The 18,025-nt window shown below is 34.7% G+C and overlaps 1 protein-coding gene across 12 annotated transcripts in view; it reads right to left on the reverse strand.

Annotated features, from left to right (window-relative positions):
* BRD1 (bromodomain containing 1) overlaps positions 1-18,025 on the reverse strand; it is a 76,067-nt gene that overhangs the window by 12,018 nt on the left and 46,024 nt on the right. For 9 of the 12 annotated variants that reach the window (XM_075742486.1, XM_075742445.1, XM_075742435.1 and 6 more), the window contains 3 exons: positions 16,597-17,085; positions 1,719-1,854; positions 314-441 (listed from right to left, as the gene is read on the reverse strand). In XM_075742486.1, coding sequence (XP_075598601.1) covers positions 314-441; positions 1,719-1,854; positions 16,597-17,085 — 753 coding nt within the window. Of the gene's footprint in view, positions 1-313; positions 442-1,718; positions 1,855-6,505; positions 6,715-16,596; positions 17,086-18,025 lie in introns of those variants that run through there. The other 3 variants (XM_075742517.1, XM_075742525.1, XM_075742533.1) reach the window with 3 other exon arrangements.

Raw genomic sequence — 18,025 nt, forward strand, 5'->3', positions numbered from 1 at the left:
ATACCCAACAAAGAAAAATATTGATGGAACTGTAAGTAGTACTTCAGGCCAAGTTTTGCTTGTACTACTAGAGTTGCTTGATCACTTTAAATACCACTTACTAATCAGAAACCAAACTCAGGTACTATTCTTTTCTCTTCAAAGTCTTTAAAGAGTCAAAAGCAGAAACCAGTAGTTTCTGCAATGCTATTAACACCACTGTCAGAAGGTTTAATGTATTTCAGCAGTGAAAATAAGAACGCTAGAATCTGTCAAACAAATGGATAAATTATAGTTATACAATATTATTAAGAACACAATTATTTATAGTTACCAGCTGCAATTCTTGCTGCTTTGGCATAGTTTCCATTTTCAATGCACGATATCAATTCACTTCGGTCTTCCAGTGTGTGTCTTCGTATAAGGGCAGGTTTACCTTTACCACACTTCGGTAGGCTGAAACTATGAAAAGTATTAATATTAAAGCCATTACTTGATAATTAACATTGTTCACTATAAATCAAGACTTTGAAAAGTCATCAGTACACAGTAAAATCAGAGCAGCAAGCTCTAACAAATTTTATGTAACAAACACAAACATCAACGTAAAAGCAGATTATTTGCATGCACAGAATTGCCTGGTTATCAGTAAAAGACAAACAACTGCACCTCAACTGCTGTACAGGTTATACATGAACAAATGACAGAAGTTGCTTTGTTTCCAATGTTACAGTGCATACTCGCCAAATGAAAACACGTTCCCTCTGCTCCAACAGTTCCACCACATAGTAAATACAATTATTTTCTCTTTCATGTTTTCACTACAAATTCAAGTCTTTCAGTTGTGGAATGTCTATACACAAAATGGGAGATTTGTTTTCTGCATACTTGAGTTTTCTTTAAGAGATCATAGACTCTGAACAGCAATTATTCTAGATCAAATCTTCAATATATATCATTTACAAGAGATGCAATATTAAATTCTCTTTGTTTCTGAAAGCCTCTTTGACATGAGTGCATTAACACCATTCCCTTAAACAGTTTAATACTGATCTTAAACACATGAATAAAGCCTTCTTTTTTTCTCTAAAATATTTACCCTATACTCCTGTATGCCCCATCCTCATAGGCCAGGACTGGAGACAGCTACCTTTTACTCAGAGATTAGTGTGCTTTTGGAAGACGTGCACCACTGGTGATGGTACTTATCAACGGTGGCAGAGGTGACTGCTCTGACAGTCCTATCTATAACGACAGACCTCACAAAGAGAAGGTCAATACTTGGTTTACAGATACTATCATCACCACAGTAACTAGATAGTAATCCAAATCACAGGCTGATAATCTACAGTTCCACAGCTACTGAATTTGCCTTCCCTGTGTAGAAGACTTTGCTTTGGAAATTACCTTTCTCCTCCCCTCACCAAAACAAACACATTCATTTTTAGTGTTCAGGATTAGGAAGGTAATTAAAACAAGATACTATACACGCAAACATGTATATGTATCTATAGAGAGCAAAAGAAGCATAGTCAAGTATAAAGCATAACTACTTGGATCTGGAATAACCTGAATTCAACAAAAGAAGACTAACAATCCTGAAGAGAGTCTCAGATTTGACACACAACTGAGAAAACTGAAATATACTTTTTTCTAAAATTTATCCGATGTGGGCCACAAGCAACATAGAAAAATTATATATTCAGTCTCAAATTTATATTTCAGATTTACAGTTTTACCTTGAGTTACACAAAAGACTGTTACTAGATGAAATACTAGATTCTGATGCACAGCGGCGACGAGGTTCAACTTTTCTTCCTGGAGTATCATCTAATGCTCTCTCTTTGCTTCCATCTCCAAAACCGTTTGACAGACCTACAGCATAACACAAAAATAAACTGCATCAAACTGGAAACCACACCATTTTCATTAACAATTCTTCGCATTCACACATTGTATCATCATTGTTCTGTACTTCAAGTATTTTGATGTGACAAAAAAGAAAGAACTTGAACATTAACAAAATATTTAATTTCAAAACATAGTATTTTAAATAGGAGGCTCCTGTCATCCAGATTTTAAAGATAGGATGGAAATTTAGGTAACATTAAAGAAAAGTTAAGATTATAATATGGGAAATGCCGAATGGAACATCAAATCAGTCTTTATATGTAATATTTTCAACTATTAAGACAGTCAGGCTGCAGACGCTGGGTAGAAAAAACAAGAAAGAAAAAATGTTACAGACCAGGCAGATTTACCAAGTCAACATAAGACTCATTTGAATACAATGTTATAACCATAAGCCAAGAAATACTGAAAATCCTTTTCAAACACTGGAGGTAAAGAGTGGTAGGGATTCCCTTCTGATGCTAACTAGTTCTTCCTCAAAGCCTTTCCATTTTTGTAAATTCAGACTGACATTATCATGTCTGTTTCCTGTGATCAACAATCAATAATATGCACATTATTTTTGCCTACCCTTCCCCTGGCACAAGTTTATATAAGTCTAAGGGTATTATATTTAAATTTCATAAACTGTAATGAAAACATAAAAAGGCTTTTATATTACAAGCTACTGATTTGATGGACTGCCACCAATCCTGCTCTGGGTTCGCTAATTCACAAACAGTACAGTTCTGAAGCCATTTCCACATTTGATTAAAGACACAAAAGAAGAGGTTTATGACAGCATTCTGAAGACTTTCCCAAGGGGGGGCAGGGGGAATTAGAACTAAAAAAAAAAAAAAAAAAAAAAAAAAAAATCCAACACAGACTCGAGACTATCAACAGAAATGGACTGGCTAAAGACAACAGTACTAGCCTGTGATCAGCTACTGCAAGCTGTAGACTGCAAAGAGAACACAATTTTAACACAAATTCAATTCTGAGCACACTTATTTCCTTACAATAAATTAAAGTTTTTACTTAAGACCAGCATGCTTCTCATAATGCAAGAGCGAGCTACCCATCCCAGCCATCCTATTATCAGAGTCTTAAAGGTCATCATGATCTTTGTTCATTCAGACATAGTCAAATAAGCTTATGTAACTTCACGTGCCTCTCTATGCAGCGTTATTCTGTAAAACAATTATGGCAGAAGTCCCTTTATTAAGCTCTAATTCTTTCAGTCTGTTTGCTATGAAGACCTCTGCAAAAAAGGCCGACAACTAAGGAACTTGAGCTTAGCAATTTACTTTGTACAATCCAGTCGTATTTCAAGGCATTTCCACACAGTGATTTAAGGGATTTCCCCCTCCACCCCCAGGAGACCTACCATTTGTATTATTAACATAATTTTAGATTTTTAAGAGAAAATGGCAAATTTATTCAATGGTCTGAAAGATTTACAGATAATCATCCTCTTTCATTGTCATTTAGTTGACATTGTAGAACATTCATTTAAGAGCATCTGTTCTGTAACTCCTGTATGTGCCTTTGATTTCCTATCCTAGAAAAACATGATAAAGGTTGCATTGTCTGGTTCAAGCACCAAACTACATGCTATTGATTTATCCTGTTCTCAGCAAGTCAGTACAAATTAAGGAGTTCAGTCCTAGACTATGCTGAAAAATCTGTCAAAACAGAGTATGCTTTATGAGAAAGCTTAAATTGCCCTATAAACAATCGCAGTACACTTCACATAGCATCTGAAATGAAAAGCTGAAAAAAAACATTCTGCAAAGATAAAAAGGAGATCTCTTCAGTCTCTGCAAATAACTATTTTTTGTTGTTAGATATCCTGTCAGACCTATTTTTCAAGTGAGGTGTAGAAACAGTTTTGTTTTCATCCTGCCACAAGCCAGAGACACGTTACTCAAGTTATCATTCAGGCATCTAGCTAATATAAATCAGCTATCAGCAGAAACAAGTTAGATCACAGATTAAATTTTAAATTTAAAGGCAGATCAAGTAATTATTGCTACCAGAACCAGATCACAGTTCAGCTTCCCAATGGACTAAGAAAGTGGAAGGAAGCATCTGTTTATTCTTGTAAGAGTATGCATAAAATGTTTAACCATATCTATGCCAAACATGACTTGGCTACATACACCAGTTCTGTATGTATATGTATATCGAGGACAAAAAAAATAGGCAGTAGCTTCACATTTTGATTGATTCAATCAGTTTATGATAGTGCTGTGGCTGAAATGGACATTTTTGCACTCTCAGTCCCTGCAATGGTTTCTGCCCGATTGCTGATGTTGAGAAACAACGGACATAACAGAAACATTCAACTATAGCAATGGAAACAGCTCTCTGCAGTGGTAGTCCAGTCTTACACTAGTTTAGACAAAACCTACAAGTTTAATGACTCCTTTAATTCACTAATGTAGGTTTTTAAGATTACAGTAAGCAAAGCTTTTCAATCTGTAGAATGGTTACTAACGGGGGGGGGGGGGGGAATCCCTTTTCTGACAAATAAGGAATGTTAAAGTGCAAAAGAATTTAGACCTGCTCAGACACATTTCTCTCTTGCTTGTGGAAGTATGAAAAACAAAGAACATGCAGGCTATCAGCAGGAGTAACTTTCCTGAATATCAAGCCCTGAATGACATGAGCTTATGCAATCCATAGGACTCAAGTTTATACAGCCTACTTATCATGAATTGTAAGGAACAGGCATTATTTTAAGAAAGGAAGACCTCAATGCTTATTTTAAACGACACCCACTCATATCTAGTCACAGATGCAGCAGTTCCCAAGTGACCTTGTTGCTTGACAGAAAAATCCAGGCAACAAAATGTTAAGTGCCTTATGGTATCACTGATGTGCAAAAACTGAACAGATATCTACATTTACACACTATAACCAGGAATTTGGTTTTTTAGATCATTACAAAACTTTTTCCTTCCACGAATCAAGAAACACCCAATCTCCTGTAACTACTAGAATAAGTGAGATTAAAGAAGATCCCTATTTGCTTTAAGGAATTTGCATTTTACTGGCTCAAAAGATACTACTAAGAAGGTCAAATAAAGAAAATCCATGGGAGAAGAAACTCATCCTGCTTTTGAGCATTAGTAGCCTGGGTAACAAACTGACATGAGCCATTTAAATTTTCAAAAAAACTTTTTGTTAGATCAACCAAGCTTTCTCTACAGTCATGGCGAGAAACTTTATTAGGTCAGGTACTGAACTTCTCACACATATCCCCTCATCAACACCTCGGACTGAGAACACCCCCCCCACTCGAAAAAAAAAAAACAAACCAAACATCTCAAACATCAAACTAAAACCTTTCAGTAGTGGATGATTCCTTTTTATTTTCACCTCTGTTCGTAAGTTCTTCAAAAAGTAGTCCACTCTAAGAGGAAGAACTCAACTTTTTTTCATAAAAAACCTCCCAAACCCAACCAAGAAGAAGGAAGTCACAAACAGTGAAGTCTGTTATCAATCTTAAATGTAGGGTTACTGCCACTTCCAATCTCCAGCTCTAGACTTCAATTTACACAGGAAGTTTACTGCCACATCAATCATGGCATATAACACACACAACCATTTTAAAAATAAACAAACACTAACAACTGCAAACTACGAAGAAAAAAAGTAAGCCAAAGATGATCAGCTGGTTACTTTTTCACAGGTTTCTCATTGCCCTGAAAGTTTTATTTTTCAGGGAAAGTTTCAACATTTTCTCAACAGTAGCAGTTTGTTCTTGAACTGCAATTAAAACTTTCACTGACAACCTATATCAAGCAAGTTAGAATCTTGTTGCGCATATAAAATTAATGGAAACAGGAAAAGGTAACTCTGGAAAGACAGCAGAAGTTTGGAAAAAATGAGAGAGAAACAAATCTCAGGATAATCCAAGGAGCAGCATGCTCCATGAATGTACAAAATGCTGCCACAGACTACAGAATTGTGCATTTCAGACTGTAATTGCATCTTGTGGTTCTGCTGAAACAAAAATAAAGAAGCAGAACTTGTATAAAATTATTGTAAAGCAATTAAAACTTTACTATGCATTGCTTGATGCAAAACCAAGCATATCCAAATGTAAGATGAAGTGCTCAATTAAAACCACAGTTGAAGAGCTGAGAAATAATGAAAAATGTTAAAATAATTTCAACCACTAAAAAAGTGGGACCATTCAAAAAAACAACTGCACACAGCGCACCAGCACTCATATACAACTATTTAGGTTCATTTTACCAAGCAAGGACTAATCAAGTCCTGACTTGTGGACTTACCCAGCACAGTGACATTAGTCTTCATCAAAATATATATAAAGAAAAATGTGTATTTTATTAAAACTACATAAATGCACAAAAATAGGTAAAACATTTGTTGTACACTTTACTTCTCCAAGGAAGATTAGACTGGATTTTGGGGAAGGGAAGAGGATGGAGATGGAACATTCTTAACTAATCTGCTCTCACAGAGCATGTTCTGGGAATAAGAACGCTGGGACTGGTAAAAATCTGCGACCAATTTGTGTCACATATAGTACAACATGTACAACTTTATAACTTACGGAAATGGGGCAATATATTGAATGAAGAGCATAGTTTCATATATGTCAAAGACTTCCTCCAACAGTGTTCATATTTTTTTTGTTTTAAGGATGGCTGGTGTCTCCAACATGATCCAAAATAATTACTTCAAATGTAATTGTCTTTCTGCGTTCCAAAATGATCATTTAATTGAATTCCATTCCATGTTGAGGATAACAGAAAATAATTAGGATCCAAAGAGATAAATACCCAGCATGATATTAGTTAATATGAGAACCTGGAAGACAGTGAAAAAGCCATTAAGTCTCTCTGAAAGGAAACAAGAGCTTTCAAATAAATAAGCCATCCTTACAGCAGTGTCCAGAGACAGTGAGAATGATACAAGCGTTCCATGTATTCTAACACTAATACTCAGCTAAAGTTTCAAAAGGGGCAAAACTAGATTAAAAGTTTCACTTTTATTCAGTCCTCTTTCTTGAAAATGAAAATATATGCAAGCTATTGAAAGCACAGAATACAACCTCCATGTGCATGACATGCATCAAGAACATAATTTCGAAATCTACCTAAAAATCCCTCCTGTAAGAGTAAGGAGGGGGATGAACCTAATTTAAGAGGATTTCTATATACAGGTATGCACAGACAGGATAAAGGACTACTTTAAGGTAATAAATAATCAGAAGTTTTGTATTTTTAAATATGCAAACCTTGAAAATGGGTGTATTGCAGCAACAGGAAGGTATCCATAAAGTTTTTAAAAAGTGAACTTTAGAGTAACCCTATAAATGCTTACTTCCAACAGCAAATTCTGGAGTGCAGTGAGAGTATTAGACACAATCCTTCTTTTTAGAATACACAGATGAGTATCTGAGCATGTCAAAGTTTACAGTTCTTAAAACAGTCTTCAGTATGCAGACAAAATGGGAGCCAGTGACTCACAAAGACGACAAAGTTTGGTGTAAAGAGTCCCCTTGGAAATAAAGGTTTTAAAAAGTGCTTAAAATTTGGTCGTGGCCAAAGATAGCACAGAAAGCTCAGCATCAGCCCAGGACGTGGTACCTACACACTAAACAGCAGTGGCTTTCAAGATCCTAAACAGAAAAATTCCATCTTTGCTGGTTTAAGTAATACACAATGAATACAGTTTGGTGGCTCACCGCATAGTCAAAATTTGATATGTTTCAAAAGAATGCTTAAGAATTCATCCTGTAATACTATTTTTCTTCAAAATGTGGGAATAAGAAATGTCTCTGGCTAATAGATGAGAGTCTGCTGAAACAGCTGAATCTGAATTGCACAACCGAAAAGAAAATTAATCAACATTTAGTGACTACAGCTTCCACAAGGTAAGGATTTTCTGTTGCTCCGTGCATTGCAACAATAGGATCACTGTATTGTAAGACAATTGTTCAAAACAATTTAAAATATTCAAGTGGGAGGCAACACTAGTGGAGGAGTTTGAAAACATTCCAGAAAAATCTGAAAGGAAAAAAAAACCATACAAGCAGAAATGTTTCTCAAAATAAATTTTAAAACTTCTAGAGAATATCAGCTGTTCCAGTGGTATAGAAAAGACTGATGACAGTAGTAGTGTAGTAGAAAATGCCATTAAAAATTACAAGCACAAAACTTGAAGACTTTAAAACTAACTTTACAAATTGAATTCTTTAGTCAGTTCTAGTTTATATGATTTATGACATGTAAAACATAAGATTTGTGTTTTACAATCATCTGTTTAAGTGCCTGAATCACACACAGATCAATAGTATGTCATTCAGGATCCAAGAAATATGACTACAGGAAGTCATTAATATTTAAAGCCATTTACTTCTAATTATCTTGGCAAAGACTACTTTGAAGGATTTAAGATCAGAACCTTTATTCCAAACATTTTTTCTGAATTATGCAGTAATGCAAACAGTAAAGATCCTTTAGAAAAAATACTTAAGACATTTTCCATTTGAAGATTTCCATTTTATCACCTACTAAATCTTGATATAAATTTAAAGAAAGCTTAAAGAGTTACTAAAAACTTAGACCAATAAAGATTCTTTTTATTCTCAACTTATATAATGAAAAAAAACAGGATAATTATCTATCAATATATTGCATCAAGACCCTAGTGCCTAGCAGTCTTTTAGAGCAGCCCAGCAGGACCTACAAAGGCAGGCTATTCCATTTCCTAAATGGAACTAACTTCTTTTTCTTAAATTACTACCTAAAGGATTTTGTACAAAGCTTTTACCAACACTTTTTTTTTTTTTTCTTCTTCTTTGAAAGTAAATGTTTCCCTGTAATTGTGAGAACACAATTGCTGGGCATGGTATCCAAAGAAAAGGAAACAGACAGATGAACTTCAGAGCTCTCTTACAAGAGATGCATGTCCAGCAATCTTACTCTATTAAAAAGGAAACAAATTGTTTACCATTTATTTGCCTTTTGCAGCTATTTAGAAAAATTGGTTCTTAATTTTGTGTCTCATGCTAGGACAGGGACCAGAAATTGAAACTGAAGTTGGCATCCGAAAGAAAGATGAAGGCAGAAATGTTTACCAGAGATCTGCCACTGCAGAGACAACATACAGGACAACACAGTAAACTGCAAGTCCTTGAATCAGCCAGTTACTTCATTAAGTTACACAGCTGCATTTTTGGATCTAATTTTCCAGACCTTTTGTACCTTCAGAGGTATTTCACACAGGGAGATGAAAACTTCAAGTGATTCAGTATAAAAGATCCAGTGCTTACTATAGGCGTGGAACAGCCTCCTTCTATGACAGCTTGCACTGTACTCGAGGAAGTGCATGATCCAAATCCTTTAAAAGACCCTAACAACACACTATAAATTTATTTCAGCCTAGCAAAAATTAACAATGCTTGCAATCCTAAGATTGTCTTCCTGGCTTCAACCAAAGGAGCTGCAAAGACAAAACAGGAGGCTTCACTGCTCATGTAGTCAACCTGACAGTGATTGAAGTGTTGTCGAGCAAAGATAATCAAGGACAATTAAACGCCAACCCAGCTTTGCTATTTTTCGGCAGCACTGAACTCAGAAGAGTTAGGATAGGATAGCATGGCCTGACAAAATTCAAGTGCCAGTGTGACCAAAGAACACTGTTTTGGTACCAATAAAATAAAAGCAACTTTGTTTCAAGTATTTTACCTATTCTTGACTAATAGATGTTTTTATTTGTATGGGATACCTTCTTATGTGTACACTTCCTCTATGCACACCAAAGAAACTATGTATGGGTACTACAGTGGGCAACACAGAAGAGAGCTATGAATTAAAAGTGTCCCAAAATATTGGGCTGCATGTATGATACATTAAAAGAGTACATGCTACCATAATTACTCTCTATGGAGGACCTCCCTCTATGCATGTAACTACATAATCTATTCTCGTCTAGGAGGATAAAAAGTGGAAAGAAAAAAAAAAAAGAAAACAAACACAAACCTCTTCTGAGAGACATTCATCTTGCAGTCAATCATACTGTGGGAACCATCTCCCTCTCTCTCCACTCACAGCAGAATGAGCCCTAAGTCACTTGTATTTTTGACTTCCAGGTCCAGTGCCTGAAGTTAGTGTTGGAGTCATTGGATTCATTTTTATTATCATGCATCTCTTAAATAAGACCTGTAGGACAGTACGTGAGGGCTGGACTAGATGACCTTTCAAGGTCCTTTCCAACCCAAACTATTCTACAATATTCCAAACAGGTCAAATACAATGGTGATTTGATCAACTCCAGTACCTTATGTACCTGATACAGGGGACTTCATGATATCTAAACCTGTGAATTTGAAGGTAGGTCATATATACTCAGCCTCAACTCCATGGCAAGTGTGTTCTTAATTTATAAGCACAGTGAGATCTCCAAATTCACGATTTTTAATACCTTCAATAAATCCCACAGTTGTCTGTTTACCATTTGCGCCACACAGAAAAATTAGGGTTAAATGCCACAGATGAAGCACACAAAGGACTATGACATTTTATTTTTCAGAAAGCCAAACCTGGGCCAAGAAATGAGCTAAGCATTCAAAAAAAAAAAAGAAATGCCAGAATACAGTAAAAGGCTCTACAATTCCTACAGCATCAAGAAAAACAGAAGGGCATCTACAAAATATTTTTTATTATTACAGAAGATTCAGTTATACTGATCTTAGAAAACACAACAATTCTAAGTTGGGTGCTAATAATGAATCCCTTAAAAATAACCAAAAGATAGTACTTTCAAAGAAATTAACAGTTTTAAGACCCAAGAAAAAAAATATTAATGCATATTTTAAGTTATGCATGCATACACTTCACAAGCCTTGAAAAAGGACAAAATCCCCATATAGAGTTGTTCATCAAGCCCCACCATTCTTGACTACATTGCTCAAAATTCCCTCTATTCTAATTATATAAATCAAGAAGTAATCAAAAGATTTTAAATGGTGAGGAAGTTAATACTATGGTTCTTTAGATGAAATAAAACCAAAAGGAACATTTATTCTCTTAAATGTCATTCCAATTGCTGACTGGCATAAAATAGTTTCCTTCCCCCTCTTTCTGCCTTATGCACTTATTTAATTCTACATTACAAAAATCCTTTCCTATTTCTCAAAATTTTTCCAGAAATAAAATTGGCAAAAATTTTAGCCAGCCAGACAGAATTCCTGTCTAAAGCTTGGGCAGGCCAAATACAAATGAAGAAATGCAGCATTCACGGTTGGGGTTTTTTTTTTAAATTTCTCTCCATAATTTGCCTGATTTTCTTAGGAAGTGGTCAAAGTCTCTCTGTGGTCTATCATCCCATTAAAAAACAAAACAAAAATAAAATCAATAACCCCTCCACACACACTCCCCCACAAACTTTTCAAAAACCAGGCAAAAACACACTAGCATCCCCCCCAATAATTTTGTTTGTGTTCTAGTCAAAACTTCACTTTCTCAGCCTCTTTGGTACTTATGTGCTCCTGTGCAGTCTGGCTTTATCCTGACAACTGAGCAGTCGAGCTTCTGTAGTCCCCGAGTCTCTACACTCACAAATTTAACAAGCCGGGGTTAATTCCTTTTAGGCCTTCACAATCTCCAATGCTTTGTTTGTTTGCATATACACCTTAAAATGTTTTGTTTTGAAACTTCCTGAAGGCAGGCAGCTGAAGTTTTTGGACATCGCTAAGTGCTTAAATAACTAAATTTCACATCAGATTTTACAGGAAAGAATCACTATGCATCTGAAGGGGAAAAAAAAAAAGAAAACAAAAAGAAGAGTTTTCAGTCAAAATATAAGGGCTCTGGATCTGTCAGTAGATTTAGTCAAATTACTGCATTTTACTCATGAATATATGTATACACTATCATTCCTGTGTTAACCAGAGGAGTAACTATGTCAATGTGTTTTTTCACAGAGCAACCTCTAGTTTAGTTTGTTATTTATTTAGAGGATGTAAGTTATGTTCGTAGATATGCATGTTTTACTTTTGTCTCTTCCATTTAGAGAATGGTAATTGAATGCTGCACATATGAAGCTTAACTTTTAATCAAATTGGCCTGTGCTCCAGAGAGCCAAAAATTTCATAGAATCATGGAATGGTTTGGGCTGGAAGGGACCTCAAAGCCTATCTAGTTCCAACCCCCCTGTCAAGGGCAGGGACACCCTCCACTAGACCAGGCTGCTCAAAGCCTCATCCAACCTGTCCTTGAACACTTCCAGGATTTATTAGAAATCAAGTACTGAAGAATTAAAAAAAAAAAACCAAACCAAACCTGTGTTCCATTTTATCCCAGATATAACCTCTATCCTTATCACACCAAATAAAATTGAGAGTGCTCATTGCTACAATATTAAACTATATCAAATGCAAGTGGAATTCATATACAGGTTACTTGCAGACAGTTCTTAAGTGCCATCAAACATTTTATACCGATAGGGCAGAAACACAATCAGCCCAACATTTACTAATAGATTTAATAAGGTATAATTATGTTTGTTATATACTGACAACTACAGGCAAAGTATATATTAAGAAATTATAAATTCCCCTGCCCCCCAAAAAACTGTGCTTTTTACTGTGTTAAATACTTCAATTCACTGATCCAGGCTACAAATATTTGTTTACATCTGTTTCAGTGCCTTGAGAAAATCTGTGTAGCTGGAAGCAAGAATACTAAGTAAATGACACGTTTCACTGAAATTTTCTATTACTGCTATCTAGCCAAGAAATAACAGGAAAGCAACATACTGCACTATAATAATCACTATTTGCAATCCTAAATTGAAGCGATTGCTTTGGGATAGTATATTCTGAATACTAAGTTTCTAATTAAAATAGAGGGTACCAACACAGTAACTGTGAATTACTAGCCTAAATTTATGAAAGCTTAAAAGGTGACTGATAAAAATCAAGAACACAAAAATTTACTCTGAACATCATCTAGCATTTTACAATGTTCAGAAGGTATCTTAAAACAGTCATTTGTTCCAGGAGTTTATCTTACCTATACACAACTGATAGAAGCAAATTTTTAAATGGTCGGTACAATCTACCTTCTATCCATTAAGCAGCTTTCTTTTTCTCACATGTAATACTTGCACCAACTAATTTCCTGCTGAAAAGCATTAATATTTGTAACAGAAGAGCAAGGTAAGCGTACAATGGATATTTTGAAAAGCTCATTGAACTTGTCACAGTTAAGATGGGACGTCTTCAAGAATCATACATCAATGTCTGATAGGACCAAAATTTCCAAAGTAAAAACAACCTATCATCTTTTTGAAATTGCTAGATAAGATATGAAGCAAACCCAAGATACATCAACTATGTCTAGGAAATTTTTAAATATCTCTCCTCTATGTAGTTGTCAGTTTCCACATAGCAACTACGGAGAAAGATGTGCCGTAAGTGATAACGTCCTAGTCAAACACTACGAAATTAAAATTTAAGGTTACATTACATTATTGCTGCTTATTTTTTAAACAAAGATGCACATATAAAAGGAGGTCAGAGTATTAAAGTGAACTGCTTTCACTCCTCTTTGAAGGTTAAGTCATGTTGTACAATAGTCCCCTATTTCTGAAAATAGCTAATATTTCAGTAATTATTTTGTACATGAAAACCAACAACACACAAGACACCATACTTACGGAGTAGTGTGCCAACGGATCCTGTATGTGTGTTTCTTGAAACTAAGTGGCAAGCACACCAACCTCACATGTAATTTAAGAAAGCATAATAAAAGGCAGTCTATGAGAATAATGAAACATCAAAGTAGGTGTGGTTTTACCTAACGAAGTAAGGGTTAGAGTCTTTGAACTTCTTCATTAAGAATACATATGAGTGACATGAAAGGGGGAAACATTGAGGAGACAGAGTAAGGAGAGCAACAAACCAATAAGGCATCCTTAAGTAACGGCAAAAACCCCACAATGGTTATGAACAGGTAAGGAAGAAAAAAAACCAGATGTGACAGTGCAGCTCTTGACCACTTAAAAATTTCAATGCTTTGTTTATCAAGCAAAGTCCTTTTCAAGGATTTTTTTCCCTATATCCACTAGAACTGAAGGTATTTAACATTCATACCAGTCAAAGAAAACTGCAAGAATAATTCATTTTCAACTACAGTGATTGCTCATGAAGTTGCTAACTCACAAGAACTCAAGCCTGAAGCTTGCCTTTTCTATCATGGTACAGCTTTGGAGGGCATACAAGCTCATGTCTGCTCAATTCTTTTGAATAAAAGCATTTTTAACAGCAGCATGAAATTAGAACTTTGTGAAAAATAACCAAATAGAAAAAAATATATTCCTATACACATCATCTCATATATTTTTATCAGAAGACAGACATCTTCATGAACTGACACCAGCCTGCATATGCAAAAGTAAAACAATTCAACTGGTTTTAGATCTTGGAAAGCATCTGAGGTTTGTGCAGTTTTCCTGCTGAATTGTAGGTCAAACTAGCTGCCAATTGCAAATTGCTTAGTGTGGAGACACAAGTTTGAAAATAACATGACAAATAAAATCTCCAACATGAAAGCAAAACATTTGGTTGTAAATGGAAAAAGAATCGCAGGAGTAAGATTTGATAAGCTGACACATCTGTATGAACAATATATGCTTAAGAAAACCCTCGTACTATTAAAAAATAATTAGAACACCTTCAAGTGAATTTAATTTAATGGCTAAACCATTTCAACTCACATACATAGTTTCTTGTTTCTTGAACAAATAAAAAGTTTAAATATAAATGCTCCCTAAGTATTAGTTCTACATAAATTTAATTCTGTGCATATCTTTATTAATTTCAGGAAGAGGCTACAGAATTTTATTTAAAAACTAAAAAAAAAAAAAAAAAAAAAAATAATTTATATATATTTTTTTTTTTTAACCTTTTGGATTTTATTCCTGTTTCTAGCATACATGTTACATAAAAAACCCCCAAACCTTAGAAATTCTGAAATGGGAAGAGTACGAAACTTAGAAGAAACTATCCATAATTGTTTGAATTGTGGGTGAGTTGTTTTTGTTTTTATCAAAAGCATATTTGCTTCACATACACCTAACTCCACAGAGAGAAAAGGAAGAAAATGACAGATTTTAAATGTATTCAAAATATTCTTATATATATTCCTATATAATAAAAACATTTTCCCCCAAAGAAACAATTCAGAATGTTTAAGATAAAAATTTCAAGGAATTAGTGGTATGATCTAGCATAAAAATGATTTGCTGTGTGTGCAATAAAAAGCAATCTGTATAAAGGTACATAATGAAATTACCTAGATTAAAGGCTGGTAAATTGGAATATTTGGAAACCAAAGCTTTTTATGTCATTAATGAAGATTAACTCATTTCTATCATCACACTACCTTCACACAATTCGTACTTCAGAACTAAAGCACCAGATCAAATCTATATGGTCTTTCCAAACTATTAGGAAAAGGAATGGAAACTGGGGCTTTCCAACGAGGCAAAAACAAACAAACAAAAACATAAAGACCCCCCCCACAAAAAAAATCTTACTGATCATTTTCTCGTGCTATGATTCCAGCACTAGAATAATTTTCCTCCTCACTTGATCATTAAAGAAAACCCAAAAAACCCTAAACCCCCCCCAAACCCCAAACATAAAACAACAAAAACACACCAAACATACAACCAATCCTCCTTCCCCCTCAAACCACAAAAAACCCCCACAAAATACAAACATATCTTCACAATATATGTTCAAATTAAATTCCTGTATCTTTCATTCAAAGACACAAAAAATCCCATATGCTGTTTTCATACCTGTATACGGGTTATCAACATGACAATGAAACCAAGTATTTATTTCAAAGGTAATATGCAAGTCATAGCAATGGCTATGGATAACGTGAAGGAAATATACTGTAGACATTTCCTTATGCTGCTGTTCTTCCTCAAAGAGGCTTTTATTCAGACTTCTCCAATACATAGAACTGTGGTTCGCTAAGAAAAGGTGTAATTAATGTCTTCAACTGTACTGCACCAACATATCAAGGTAACTTTTTTTTTTACTGTTCTTTATAAAAGTCTCATTAAGAGCAAAATCTTACACTTAGATTCTTCAACATTATTTAAGTGCACAGACTAAAGAAACACATTATGCTCTGAGCTTTTACCACTTCCATAAAATACATGGGTCTACAAAGCACAGTCATCAGTTTCATAACATGAAAATATGCTTGGAGTAACACTACAGCAAAAATTAAGTAATACATGGAACATGTATTTTCCATGCTCCTCTTTCTAAGAGTTCTAGTTTTGGCACCATATATGAAGTTTCCACGTAATTTAACATGGAATTTCCAAAAAAGCAGCTGATTCACTTTTCCTATTGGTTGCAACAAAAGGAAATAGAAAATAGCTTAAAAAAAAAAATCACCCAACCATACATGTAAATTTGAAGATTCCATTGCTAAAGTGAAAACTGTGAAAAAGTAAAATATGGTTCACTAAGTCTAATTGTATAGGGCCAAGAGAAAAATGAATCAGTAATTTTCTGAACTGTAACTACTCAACTATGAGGAAAAAACTGTTCAAGTGCTAACATCTGAAGATTAACAATTACATGTATGTAAAAAAAATTAACAGGTATGTTAACTTTTGAGATGCATCTATTCAAATAAGTTTTGTAACATTTACCTGTGTCCAAGCGCTTTACAGGGGACTCATCATCAACCTCAGAATCTCCACATGCACTCCTTGATCTTTTCCTTGGGTGCAGAAGTGTCTCCAACCTTGGAAGGACTACAGACAAAAAGGTTTTGGTCCCTAGCTGTGGAGAAGTTGGCTGGGTTTCAGTGTTCTTTGCAGACTTTTGGGGGCTTATACTTTTCGATTTGCAGAAGAGAATGGATGTACGTCTGTTTACATCAGTTGATGACTCAGCTACAGCAGAAACAGTCGACTCATTGAGATTACTGTCAAGTAAGTGTTCTGGAGTGTGTCCATTTATTTCTTTCTGAATGGAAGTGCTATATAATTCATTATCAAATTTTACTCTTTTGTAAAGCTTACTCTGCTCTGGATTGAGTTCTACTGGTTTGAGGGTTGGTGGTTCTGAATTAGTCTCCAAGTTTGAAGGAAGAGGTAATGCATCTGATGGTTCAAGTTTAGGGGGAGATTTATCTCCTGAAAAAATTATAAATAGAGTGTGATTTTTGAAAACCTGTAGTTATAAAGTCTATTATAAAACTCACTATAAATGTGCAGCCCACCAAATAAATTGTTGTTTGGAAACAAAGCATAACATTTTAAAAACAAACCTTGTCTAGCAACAATCTGTCCTAGTTAGTAGTTCCTACTTTTATACTGGGAATGTAACAGGGATAGAAAAGCAGATGTTTATAGTTGGTGTTAACAATTTACACCTGGATAAATACTTTTTACTTCTCATGCAGTTATGTTAGTTTCATTAACTAAAAACTAAGAAATCTATTTTTTTAAATAGAAAGTTGGGGTGGTGGATGATTATCTGTTAAATGCAATTACACTGCCATTCAAGTAAAATTTTTGATAATATACGTTTTTATCTATTTCACCTTATCAATGTTCACCTTACCTGCCTAAGATAAAATTTATCAGATAAGCATTAAAAAAAAAAAGTATTTGTAACCTGATCTACTAAAGTGAGCTAAAGTGTTTTATAAAATTTAAAGAAAGGCAAGATTTGCAAAGCTGTTTTACAGTTGTGGCTAGAAATTTATCTACCCAAAAAGAAATTAAAAAAGGGGAGAAAGAAAAAAAACCCCAAAAACCCCAAACCCCAAAGTCTCACAGCTTGATTATTTGCCAACTAGTTGACAAATACGCACTTGACAATATGGACTTGATAGGAGAAATCAGAAAAAACACCCTCTACAGTTTCTTCTTCCTTCCTCCCCCCACCACTCCCCCCTCTTTCTTTTAAAGATGATCATGTCCCAGTCAATTCTAGTAATTCCATGCTGGGAAAAGACAATGGAGATATAACTTCGAGCATATGAAACTAATTTCAATTTTCCATCCCAAGTGATGGGAAAGAAAATAAACATTCTACTGTTGCAGCATTCCCAAATACAAGTAGAAGAAC

Source organism: Balearica regulorum, chromosome 1 (assembly GCF_011004875.1).
Source record: "Balearica regulorum gibbericeps isolate bBalReg1 chromosome 1, bBalReg1.pri, whole genome shotgun sequence".
Taxonomy (NCBI): domain Eukaryota; kingdom Metazoa; phylum Chordata; class Aves; order Gruiformes; family Gruidae; genus Balearica; species Balearica regulorum.